General features: G+C 36.4%; 1 protein-coding gene across 5 annotated transcripts in view; it reads left to right on the forward strand.

Annotated features, from left to right (window-relative positions):
- LOC111865007 (spermatogenesis-associated protein 6) overlaps window positions 1–10,122 on the forward strand; it is a 32,172-nt gene extending 22,050 nt beyond the window's left edge. For 4 of the 5 annotated variants that reach the window (XM_033751650.1, XM_023852690.2, XM_023852688.2 and 1 more), the window contains 4 exons: window positions 1,052–1,251; window positions 3,458–3,627; window positions 7,101–7,228; window positions 7,450–10,122. In XM_033751650.1, coding sequence (XP_033607541.1) covers window positions 1,052–1,251; window positions 3,458–3,627; window positions 7,101–7,228; window positions 7,450–7,491 — 540 coding nt within the window. In that variant the 3' untranslated portion in view covers window positions 7,492–10,122. The remainder of the gene's footprint in view (window positions 1–1,051; window positions 1,252–3,457; window positions 3,628–7,100; window positions 7,229–7,449) is intronic. The other variant, XM_033751652.1, reaches the window with a different exon arrangement.
- The last annotated feature ends 3,067 nt before the right edge of the window (window positions 10,123–13,189 follow it).

The following is a 13,189-nucleotide window of genomic DNA, read 5'->3' on the forward strand; positions in this document are numbered from 1 at the left end:
GTGTGACTTCAGTGGAAGATGCTCCTTGTCTGGGTCAGGCACATCGAGTTGTGACTCCAGAGAACACTAGCAGTTGAAGCCATAGTGAGGGAAATCTGCCGAGTGACATTGAATGAAATTGCAGCAAGTTTAAATATTAGTCATGGTTCAGCACACCACGATGTGCTCCAGTTTCACAAAGTGTCTGCAAGATGGGTGCCACAGCAGCTGACTCCTGAATTGAAAGACCGATGTATTGATGCTTGTGAAGAACTTCTGCGGCGTTTTGAACGAGGTGATGACTTCCTTGCAAGAATCGTTACTGGGGACGAAACCTGGGTTCACTTCCACCAACCGGAAACAAAGAGAGCGAGCAAGAAATGGCGCCATTCCTCGTCTCCAAAACCGAAGAAGTTTCGAACACAACCATCAGCGGGGAAGGTTATGCTGACTTTTTTTGGGGACGAAAAAGGCGTCATCTTGGAGAACTACACACCTAGAGGGACCACTGTCACCAGTGCATCATACTCAGATCTCCTAAAAAATCGTCTTCGCCCTGCAATCAAATCAAAGCGACGTGGATTGCTGTCCACAGGTGTCCTTTTGTAACATGACAGTGCAAGGCCCCATACTGGCTGTACAACAGTTGCGATAGTCAATGACCTGCATTTTGAGTGTCTTCCTCATCTGACATACTCACCAGACCTTGCCCCAAGTGATTTCCATATGTTTGGACCACTCAAAGAAGCAATGGGAGGAAAGACGTTCCGTTCTGATGAAGAGGTACACCACATGGTGCATGAGTGGTTGTGCGGACTACCGAAAGAATTTTTTTCTAAAGGAATTGTAAGTGCTGGAGGACTTGCACTGAGTGTGGGGGAGATTATGTTGAAAAGTGATACAGCTTTGTACCATTTGTGCACAATAAATAATACTCAAAAAAATTTAAGGTTTCCATTTGACTCGCCTACGTATAATGACAGTAACATCCGCAATTCCTTTAAGTAGCAACAAAGATTGGAGGAGTATAATTTAAAGAGTGTTATTACTGAAAGACTATTTTTCTGTGTAGAATTCCTCAACAACCAAAGGATGTTATCAGAATAAAACATATCATGATAAACATCAACCACACAGAAGCCCAGAACTGAGAAAGAAACCAGAGAGTCCATGCTGCAAACAAAACCCTTCATTATCTGCTGTGATGCCTAATACTGATGGCTCCAGTAGGTGTACTTGTGGTCACTGTCAAATGGATACTACTGGTAACAGGTATGAATTAATTTTGATATTAATTAGCAGTACTACTAAAGATGCTTTCCTGTGCAGACAACATGACCTGCTTTCTGGTAATGGAACTCACAAGGTTCAGTGCCACTAGTATTAAAGCCTACCATTGGACATGATCCTGAGCTACTTTCATCCTCCTTCAAGCCTTCAGCTACAAGATCCATCTTGATATTATCCTCCCATCATCTTCTTGGTCTTCCAAGTGGTTGCATTCCACATTTACCCACTCTTGACATGCTGGAATATTTAGATACAGTTGATAGTGACACTGATGATACAAGTGAAGAAGATGCCCCACATGCTACACCCCCAGCTGCTCACCCTACGTCTGACAGTGAAGAGGATGACATAGGTGATGACTGTAGGGAAATTCTATCCAAGAGATGTGCGCAGCAAGTGATTAGCAGTGAAGTGGGTAATGTTCCCACTCCTCTAAAGAATGGGAACAGAATTACAGTGTATGACATGAAAGGATTCTGGCTTGTATTCTAAATATGGGCATCACCAAAAGCCAACTATAGAATCATGCTGGTCAACTCCTTTCCGAATCCACCCCCCCTATGATTTGGGAAAATGTTTACCAAGCATTGCTTTTCCCACTTGCTGTGCTTCTCCACCTCATCAACAATGAAGGATTGCCAGACCATGGAGAACCAGACTATGATTCCTGTGCAAGGTACCAACCCTTATGGACCATGTAAACAGTGCAATCTGGCATCACTACACCCCTCATCAAGGAATTGGTGATGATGAAATCCTGGTAAGTACCAAAAACAAAAATTAGTCTCATGCGGTATTTGCCTGACAAGCACTGCCACTGTTGGGGAATCAAATTTTGGATGTTGTGTGACTCTGTGTCGAACTACTGTGTTGGGTTTTTCACATACTGAGGAGCCCACATACAGAAAGCTTTCTGTACACTGCCGTGAAAAAACTGCTTGAGATTGGAGGGTACCTCAGCAAAGGCTACCATGTCTTTGTCGAGAAGTATCTCATGTCTGTTCCACTTGCCCACCATCTCCATCAGCTAAGCACCTATGTTATTGGAACTGTTAGGAGGAATTGGAAACTTTTACTTCAGCAGTTCAAGAACAAATTTGCAGTTGGACAAAAGATGTATTGCAGATCAGTGTATTTTCTGCAAGAAGAAATCACAAAAGAAATGCTGTCATTCTTCTCTCCAGCCATGCCACAGTCCAAGAAGAGGAAGTATGGGGAAGACATGGTGGCAATCCACAAATAAACCAAAAATCATCACATCATACATCAAGTCCATGTCCATAATCGAGAGCTTGGGGAAGGAGGGGTTGGGGCTGAAGGACAATGCTGGAGCAGATGATCCTCGGGGATGAGGACTCAGAAAACTCCCTCAAAAGAAAGAGTCCCAGTGCATTGTCTGCAACACAGAGGAGAGGAGGCAGAGAGCCAGAACAGTATGCACCAGATGCAACAAGGGGCTGCACAGAGAATGCCTCCCTAAACACAGGTGATAACTGCAAAAGGAATGTATGCACTGTTTTACATAATGTGATGTAGTTCTGGACCAGAGAGCTCTTCATGCATACAACTTATATTAAGATTTGCAGAAAAATGTTCTCTTTCTTACAAGCTTGATGACAAGAGTAGAAGACCAAAAAGAAATTTTATTTTTTGCCTAAATGGTGTAAACTTTAAATTTCTATATTTAATTCTTTCAGTTTTATTTCTTTTTCAAATTAGTTATACTGTTAGCACTTGCAGGCTATTTTCATTTAAATATGCTGTTTATAGTGAATAAGTGTGATTTTTTCATATATCTTTGACAAAAATTGTATTTTTGGTGAATTTTTGAAGTGAGACTGGTAAATTGAGCCAAAATCGCTGGAGTATTTTAGGCCAGGTATTTGGAAAATAGTCTGAGTGGGAAAGGGTTAACCAGCTGGATCATGCGAATGTGTCATTACAGTAGTGTAATATATAGCCAGGAGAGGTTAACTGTATTTCTAAAAGTGAAGAGAATTAATGGGTGTATTCATTTGCATTTAAGGAACATAATCTGATCCTCTCATGTATTTTGTTACTTCTGTTCATCTACATATACCATACCTAAAGTTGGGACTATCATATATAATTTGCTCCAATTCATATCCTGTAACATAAACCGATGTAGCACACCTTGTCTTGACATGCAGTCTGTTCTATACTGTAGATCACTGTATTCGCAGAGTGCAGAAACATTTCAGGATTCATCTGCGCAGTTGCCCACTTCGACCTCACCTTCTGGGAGAGTTTACAGTCCACACACACACCATAACATTGTCAAAGCGTCAGCACAAGAAAAAGAAGAGCATCATACTAAATGGAGGAAAACAAGGAAAGGTAATTACAGGAATCCTACACATATTTATTTGTATCCTATAAAGTTAACTCTTTATAGAGATCAGAGGTTACTGTCTGTACCACATGCTTTAACATTAAAAGTGTCTGCATTGTGCCCACAGACTGTATTTATATCTTTTATATGATTCTGAGAATGAATGGGAATTATTTCCCTGAACAGCATTTAATTATTGGACTTTTTAATAGGGTCACAGTGTATTAACTGTGAGGTACGGACGGAACTTTTAAGTATTATGTAGGTTATCCAGAAAGTAAGTTCCGATGGACTATTGAAAAAAAATTATTTCCTAACCATTTATATTGCCATTTGATGTGCATACTGTATGCTCCTTTTCAACATAGTTTCCACCATTGTTGAGGCACTTGTCATAGTGGGGCACCAGTTTTTGTATCCCTGCATCATAAGACCTGTGATGCAAACCACGTGTTAATGGCTTCTTTGACCTCGTTGTGGAACCATCGGCCACCAAGGAAAGTTTTCAGATGCAGGAACACATGAATATCACTTGGCCCTTGGTCTGGGCTGTGTTGATTGTTGAGCCTTGAAGCAACAATTCCACAAGCAAAATGCCTTTTCTGTCCCAAAACACTGGGCACGTGACCTTGCGAGTTGAAGTGGTCTGTTTGAATTTTTTCTTTATCGGCGATGATGTGTGCCTCCATTTCATTGAATGCTGCTTCAATTCAGGGGTTACATGTGACACCCATTTCTTGTCCCGTGACTGTGCAGCTCAAGATGTAATCGCCTTGCTCACTGTATCGTGTCAGAAAGGTAACACACTGGCCTGCCGTTTCAGTTTGTGTTCATTTGTAAGCATCTTTGGCACCCAGTGTGAACACAATTTAAGAAAACGAAGTTTATCAGACACAATTTCATGAAGAGGTGACCGTTAAATTTGTGGAAAATGCAGGGAAAGTGACGAAATTGAGAATCCTCTGTTCTCTTCAATCTTCTCTTCCACTGCATGCATCAAATCTTCATTAACCACAGATGGTCGGCAGCTCCTTGGATCATCAAGCACATTTTTGCATCCTTTATTAAAGTTGACAATGAATGTCAGCCAGTTTCATATTTCTTGCATTCAAGAAACAGATTACAGACCGCATTTCACATGCGGCGGGCTTCTCAATTTTCTTGAACATTGTAAACACACAGAATAATGCATAAACATGGTTTGATTGTCTGCAAATGGCGTCCGTGCCTTCAAAAAGGACCAACAAACTCTGCACACATGCGTACCATAGTGACCGCAGTGCTGCAGCAGCAATATTTGCAAGTGGAACTCATTTTGTGGATACGCTTCATATTTATAAGAAATTTGTGCTTAAAAGGAATAAGCAGAAAAAGGTAATGAATAGTATGAAAGAAGTTTGAATGTACTATTGCTTCTGTCGTGATATTTTAATAAGCACAATTTTTTTTTATTTTTATGTAAAAACTGAAATATACTTTCTAAGAAATGAAAAGAGCAGTGTTAAATGCAATTGTCTTATTTTTCTCTGATACACTTCTCAGCTGATTCTTACATGTGTTCACTGTGCAAATGGAGATGGAAAGGAATGAGCGTAAGATGTACAGCATTTGTAAGACTAAATTTGTGCCTGATTGACTAAAATTACATAACATGTGGACAGAGAGACAGGTAGGCTGACAGAAATGGACAGGTGACTGGTTATTCTCAACTGTTAACACATTTAAACAAACAGAAATAAAAAATTAGCAAGTAGATAAATTATATGCATCCCATGTATTCTCCCAGAAGAATGTGGAATATATCAAAATGCAATAAAGTCAGTGCATTTGAACAATGAGTTCTAGAATTAAAAAACTTATCTTAGGAGATGTGCATTCCTGCAATCGCAAAAACTGCACTCATAATACATACCAATATTACTAATTAAACATTAAGAATTCACTTGGGTTAGCCTGTTGGTTTCATGTGATAGCTCTTGGACATGATTTCACATAACTGGTATATATGGATATCTTACGGGTGTCTATTTTGAAAAGAAAAATATCTTCCAAATCTTTATAAATTAATTCACATTCCCTCAAAATACCACTGCATTTCACATATCCACATCTAAATATAAGTATTATCAGAACTCCAATAATAAAAACTTGTACATTGAAACAAGAAACTGCATGCTGCATGTTTGTTCATCACAGCAGAACAGATTTGTATGTGTTAACACTGAGTCACTTGGTTGCTTTGGTAAGCCAAAAGAATAAAATTTTTTCATCTTTTATAAGTCTGCGTGCAAAACTTTTATCTAAAAATTCATAATTAAATTTACACATAAAATGCATAATGATAAACAGCCATGACACGCAACCCATCCAGCAAAGAATAATTAGAAATAAAAGACGAGTTTCTTCCAAGGAATGCAATCACAGGAATTACATTTGGAGATGCAACAGGTTAGTCTTCCATGAGGATGATGATAAAATCTTAGAGCAGGAACTCAATGAAATGAAAGAAGCTGTACTTAGAGTCAACAAAAGTGTGTTGGATAAACAAATTGTTTCCAATGTGAGAGTACTTAAAAAATACGACGAAAGGTTGTGGAAATAGATGCATATACTACTCTGTTAAGTTATGACTACTGGAGAAATGATCAGTTTCACTTAATATACATTTAGTAGACATGCATCTGTCAGTTTCTTTCTAAGGGAAAAATGTTACACATTGCTGTCCTAATGTCTGAAGAACATGTACTTTCTTTTCCCGCATAATGTGACTTATATAGAGAGTACAAGTTTCTTAGTACCTTATGATAATTATTCTGAAGAGGACAATTTGATGAAGGATTGTAAAAATGAGATTAAAACTTATTAGCTTAAGTCTTTTCAGTGCTTTTTGGTGATTGATCATCTTCACTTTTGAGTCCAAATTCTGATATGTTCTTCAGTTTCACAATGCCACACTTTGATTACCATCATTCAGATCAATTTGGTGTGTTTACACAACACATTTCAGTAGTAATGGATAGTATCATAAGCTAGGTGCTAGTTAACAATGGCAAGTATTGTACAGTGGAACAGTCTGTTCTGCATTATTATGTCAGCAATTAACTCATAGTACTCAAATTCATTGTCTTCTAGAACAACATTAAATGAGTATTTCACTGTAGTAAGGTTGCTACCTTTTGAGTGCAAGGGTCTGGTGTCAGCATTTCTAATTGGATCATTGTAACAGCACACTGTAACCTGCTCATCGTAGATTAATCAGTTTAAACAAGGCATATCATGAGAATGTTCCCTGAAAAGATTCTTCAGTCAAGTGAGAGGAAGAAAATATTACGAAGACCTTGAAAAGATGGCAATACTTTGTTTGTAGTATCTATAAGAGACCAGTTAAGTATAATAAGTGGAAGGATGATTATATGGTAAACGATATGTCCTAACCTACTGTATTCTAGTGTAATTATTTTAATTTTGTGTGTTTCAGATTTTCATCATGAGACTTGCCATGGTTGTAAATGTCATGATAGCCTTAGTCACAGGGCATGTAACTGTCCAGTATGCTCTAAATACAGGACTTACTTTGACAAACACACTGGTGTTGACCGTTCTGCTGTGAGTTAATATTCTGTATGTGTCCAGATTAAAATTCATTTAGTTATACTACACGAAATTCAGGAAGAATGTATGACACATATGAGTACTGTCCTTTAAATTCCTCAAAGAATATGGTGTAGCTAGCAAGAATTGTAAATTATCTATATTGTACCAGAGAATTACCCATTGAGATCAACAGAGAACTGAAAATATTAATACAGGGATCCTATTTGTTACAGGCTGATTCCAGAGAAAGTCATTCCTTATTAGAAGAAATATAAATGCAACTTAAAGTGGAAATATTTAGAGGAAATAGTAAAGTTTAGAGGTTTATTATAATAAAAGGAGATGTCATCCATGTGTGCTGCTGTTGCTATTCAAAAAACAACTTATAAGGATAGCATCACTAATTAAGGAAATGTCAGGAAACAGCATATCTATAATGGATTCTACACACTGCTTTAATTTCATTAACTTTAGCAGCCATGAAAGTTTCAAATATTATATAAATCGCTGGTTGTTACATGTCACCTTTACTAAAGCCAGCACAAAGTAAAACCATGAACGATCAAAGACAAGAGGTAACGCTGGTACGAATTTTGTACACCATTAATTTTTCATGCAATTCAGAAATTACTGACCACTTAAAATTTCATTGTCTATATTGAGTTTCATCATGAAGTGCAAGAACAATGCTTATATGTTAACTAAGTAAAATCCAGCATTTTAGCACAGGTTGCAAGTTTCTGAAGAATAAATTAAAAGTCTGTGATGTAATGATAGGGTTAGTGTAAAACAGATTTGTCTGATGCAGTCATCACTTTTTGGACTATATATTCATGCTTCACTGGAATAACTGTGTAGTAATTACTACTACAGGTTGCCAACAATTTTAATAGAATATTCAATACTTCAAACATGTTATTAAGCAAACAGTTAATTAATATAATGAATAATAAATTAATATATAATTGTCATATTTAAATACTATTCAGTTACATAATATTTTATATTACTTTCATGCCCATTTTAACAAACATTAACTTCTACATCTTTAAAAGTAAGTCCTCAAAATAAACTCACAAGCAATTGCTCAGTCACTTCCTCAACAATATTTACAAAACAATACACTACAACAGTACATCATAAAATAAAGACATATATAGAGTACTAAGATATGGAGAACAAACATAATGACAGCATACAACAGAGGGAGACATGTGGTCATCACTATGTCTATGCTTCACTATACAATTCATTTAATAGTTAATCCTTATATTATTATATACAGTATGTTATCAATGTCATAACATAGTTCCAAGGGCTGTTTTTAAGCAGTGAAAGAACAACCCTGAAATGTTCAGACAGATATGAAAAGTTGCTACAATCAGTTTCCCTGCTGTACTCTTTGTGCTGGGTCTTGAACATATGTGTGATTAAGGATAATCATAAACTGTACTGGAAATTACTGCACCATATCACCATATTACTAATTCTAAGGTGCTACTGGCTGTAACATGGCAATTACCTATGGTATTTGAAATTTTATTTAAAAATTAAAATACAACCATATGTAGTTATTACAGGTATCCAACAGCAAACTGAGATGATAATTGAATCTTCAAAAATGCCAATGATACTCAGTCCTCACACCCCTTCCTGAGCGTTGATTTTAAGAAATGTTTTAATATGCACCAATGAGCATATGTGTAACAATGAATGCTGGAATTTTAAACAATAAAAATACACAAACATTTTTGGAATGTCATCTCTGTTTACTATCTTGTGACTAGTGTTATGAATATGAAGAACTGCCTTCCACTTTAATCATACAATATAATTTTTTGACACTGATTCTTCGATCATCAAATGTAAGATGCACCCCAATTTCAGAAATTTTAAACTGCCCAAAAAATTATCTTAGGATTGAGAAAATATGTCTCAACATCACGTGACAGTTGTACATGAAACCAAGCCATAAAAACAAAGCTCAAGATGAAATATTGAGTCTCTGTATTTAAAATGTATTAGGAATAAGAAGAAATATCTTCCCTATGTTAGAATTGGTAGGAAATAATGGTTAAAGCAACAGAAGGTGAGAAATATTCTTATATCATGGTATAACTGTATGTCTATATATGCCACGTATCCTTCAATTCTCATTGTCTTAAAATTAGCTGCTACTGGTGTAAACCATTCTGAAAAACAGTAATCTGCAAGTCAAGTATTGAAAGGAATCAAATCCTCATAGATGTATTCTTTCCAAAATATGGGAATGTTTATTCTCAGATCAGTGAAGTTCTTCAAAGTTTAAGAAGTGGCTTACATGTTTCAATTATTTATGCAATAGGGCAGGTTGGAATAAGGGGCACAAAAAAGCCTTTAAACATAATATAAGTAAAAGTCATTTTCATTACTTTGCATTCACACAGTTTATTGTTCTGATGCTTTAAGAGCATATAACCGTCTACAGTTCATTCATAATGTTGGAGCACACCAGTCAAGAATGTTTTATGTCAATGTAGCACTTGTAAAAGAATCCACAGGGAGTTCCTATCCCACTTCCTATAAGCTAAAGGGACATATATTTCAACCTAAGTGAACACTGGGATTGCAGGTTTGAATTCTGCCTAGGACATCAGTGTATTTTTATCACAATCATCCTATTAATCATATTCACTTCATTTCCAAAATTCTGCCATGAGCTATCCATCCTTGTAGTTAAAACAATGCTTTAAGAATTGTGGAACATAATTTCTAGGGATGGATGAACCTAGCAAGTCAAAGAACAAAAACTCAGATTATTTCTATTGTCCTAAAAGGTGTTTTGCTAAGATGGTGTTTTAACTAACTATTTTCACTTGTGTTCAGATTTTTATTCACAATAAATGATAACACTGTTGATACACTTGCACCTGTTGTGTTACTGATGTTTTTACTGCATTTGTATTTTAAAATCCTTCAAATATAAATAGGAAATTAATGAAAGAGCAGAGAGTTTTCTATTGCAAAGCTGGTGCAAGTAAAACAAGTCTCAATAAGTAACTGCTGCATTTACTCACAAGTATCAAGGTGTCCAACCACCAACCCAGCAAGCAATCTGTAACTTCAGTGCAAGATTTAAAGACACTGGAAATTTTGAAGACTTCCCACAGTGACAGGCCAAGACTGGCTGTAGCACGAGGTTTTGTTCATAGTCCTAACAAGTCATTCAGAATATCATCATGAGAACTGCAAATGTCATGAAGTATCATACATTTAATGTTATAATCTTTGTGAATCAAACCGTACAGACCTCACTTGCTGCATGCTTTAAGTGATGGCAACCGAGACGGAATTCTGTGAGTGGTTCCTGATTATGCACAAGGCTGATCTTGGCTTACAAAAATTCTATGAACAAATGAAGCAACATTCAAGACAAATGGAAGAGTTAATTGACACAACTGTGTTTACTGGAGCGATAAAAACCCACACTGTGAAATAAAAGAAGAGCTTTGTGTTCCAGGAATTACTATTTGGGCAGAAGGTGTGTTTGGGCCTTTATTCATCAAAGGTACTGCAAATGCAGAGTAATATGGGTCTTGCTGCAAAATACTGTGATACCAGAAATCAAAAAACACCATAACCTTAAAAATTTGTTCTGGCAGCCAGATGGTGCCCCACCCTGTTCTGGGCACAAGGTTCACACTTGAAAAATTTCTAGTGTGGTTTGGTCACTGTGGATCAATTTAGTGCCCCCAAGGTCTTCTGATTTTACACCTTGTTATTTTTCCATATGTGGTCTAATCAAAGATTGTTAACAGCAAGACACCTGCTAGTGTTTTGCAAATGACGGAACAGATCTGCGTGTAATTGGTTAACTTAAATGCAAACAAAAATCTCTGTGCAGTAATCTGTGAATCACTTCCTAAGGGAAGTGAAATGTGCATTGAACATGATGGATAATAACGTGAACAATTTCTGTAGCTTCTAATTGTCACTTTCTGGGTTGTAAATAAAGTAATTTTCCCTGGAATGTGAGTATAATCTTGGAAAACTGCCTTTTAGGATTTCTTCTGTATATAACTTAAATACTGAATGATAATTACTGTGTAGATTACAGAATTTTCCCGATCTTTTATCTTATTTTGTATCTTGTATTTTAATTGTAATACCAAATTGAGGCAAATGTTATCTGTTAGTATATAATAATAGGACACGTTGCACTGGTATATATCCATATCAGTAGTTCAACTAACTAAACATATTCTTATATATTGTATAACTGCCTGATGATGGTTTTTTATGACTGAAACATGTAGCAGGACTAAAAAGTCAAATTGTAAAACATTAAAAGTGAGTATATTTGTTGTGTTGACAGTTAACCTAATTCCTGGAACACATAACAGGATGCAACCAATGAAGATAAATTGTATACCACATAAGAGTAATGTCTCCAAAATTAATTTACATTCAGGAAGAGTAAGAATAAATTAATTCAATATATGCACATTTTATTTCATATGTAATATAAATGAAAAGAAAAAGGGAATGGAGAGGAAAGTAATTCATATGCATGAAATAGAGCTCTTCTGACTCCATCAAGTCTTGACTAGAATAAGCTAGCATCACCATTCAAAGAACACTAGCAAGTGTAAGAGAAGTCCTACTACAACTAGCAGCACTGAATTTCATTTTACATGCTGCCATGTCTGAATCTTTGGATACTATTATGAAGAAATCTGTTCAGTTCAGTTAGTAGACCAGGTTTTTAATATATTAACAATCTATACTTTTACTAAGAAGATGCTTCTGCTCTCATATAAATTATTTAGTCTTCTAAAATTACAGATAGATACTGTTTTGTATCAGAACTCTAAGTAATGAGGCAATTTAATTTTTAGTAATCTGATCTATGAACATTATACATGCCTTCTATAGTAAGATTATGAATAATAATGGAGGACAAGAGTATTGTACAGGAGGGGACAGTGCATTAGTCTTGGCAATAACATCTGAACCAACTGATGCAGAAAGTTGTAACAAATTTTCTGATATCATCTGCTTATTTCAAACACAAAATGAATGGCTGTCATAGGCTGAATACTTACTTAGATCACTGGCTGGGAGGATGGTTACTTTTCCATAAGAAAAATACTATTCTTCTGAAAACTGAGCCAAAGTTAGAAAACTGGTCTCACTATTCTCAATTACAAATTACAATAAATATCAATGAAAAGCAAGACAGCTCAGATTAGAAATTATATGTACAGTAGAACTTGGTTATAACGTCATCAAAGGGACCTAAAAATAGTGTCGTTATAAACGAACGTCGTCGTAACCGAAATGGGTACTTCCACAGTAGAATTATGTTAGTCACGTAAAAATCTACCAAAACCGAGTTAAAATGTTGCATTTTTTAGTGAAATACGTAGTTAAGTACAGACTAACGTAACATTAACGTGGAATTGACCAAATGTGTAATATCAAAGACATATTACAGCGCTTTTCACTGACAATACACACAATATTTCACGAATCACTTTAACTTTCTCTTCAATGCTTAAAACTTTCCTTTTCATTGCCATGTTTTCGCTACTGCACTTCTCTGGGTTTAGGCAGGAACACTATAGGGTAAGTAGACAATGTGAGGTCCTGTTAGACGAGATTCTAGGAAAGGAATGCAGTTAACAACCTGCCGCGTCCTCTTGCACTATTCACGCAGTCCCACCCCACACCCTTGTTTTCGCATAAAACCCACGCTCCTCTTGCAGCCCGGGGTCGTATTCTTCCAAGACAGTCACATCAGCAAGTAGAGAAAGTGAGGGTGGGCAGACACATCGAACTTTCCCACGATATCAGAGAAATTCAGGAATGAAAATGACGTTACATACGAGGTTGATGCATTTGTGCATGTCGTACTAAGCAAGGTATAAAAACAGATGCTTTATGAGGAATTAGTTCGTACCATTGAATATTTGACGCAATAGGCAAGGTGTC

The sequence above is a fragment of the Cryptotermes secundus genome, unplaced genomic scaffold (assembly GCF_002891405.2).
Source record: "Cryptotermes secundus unplaced genomic scaffold, Csec_1.0 scaffold766, whole genome shotgun sequence".
NCBI lineage: Eukaryota > Metazoa > Arthropoda > Insecta > Blattodea > Kalotermitidae > Cryptotermes > Cryptotermes secundus.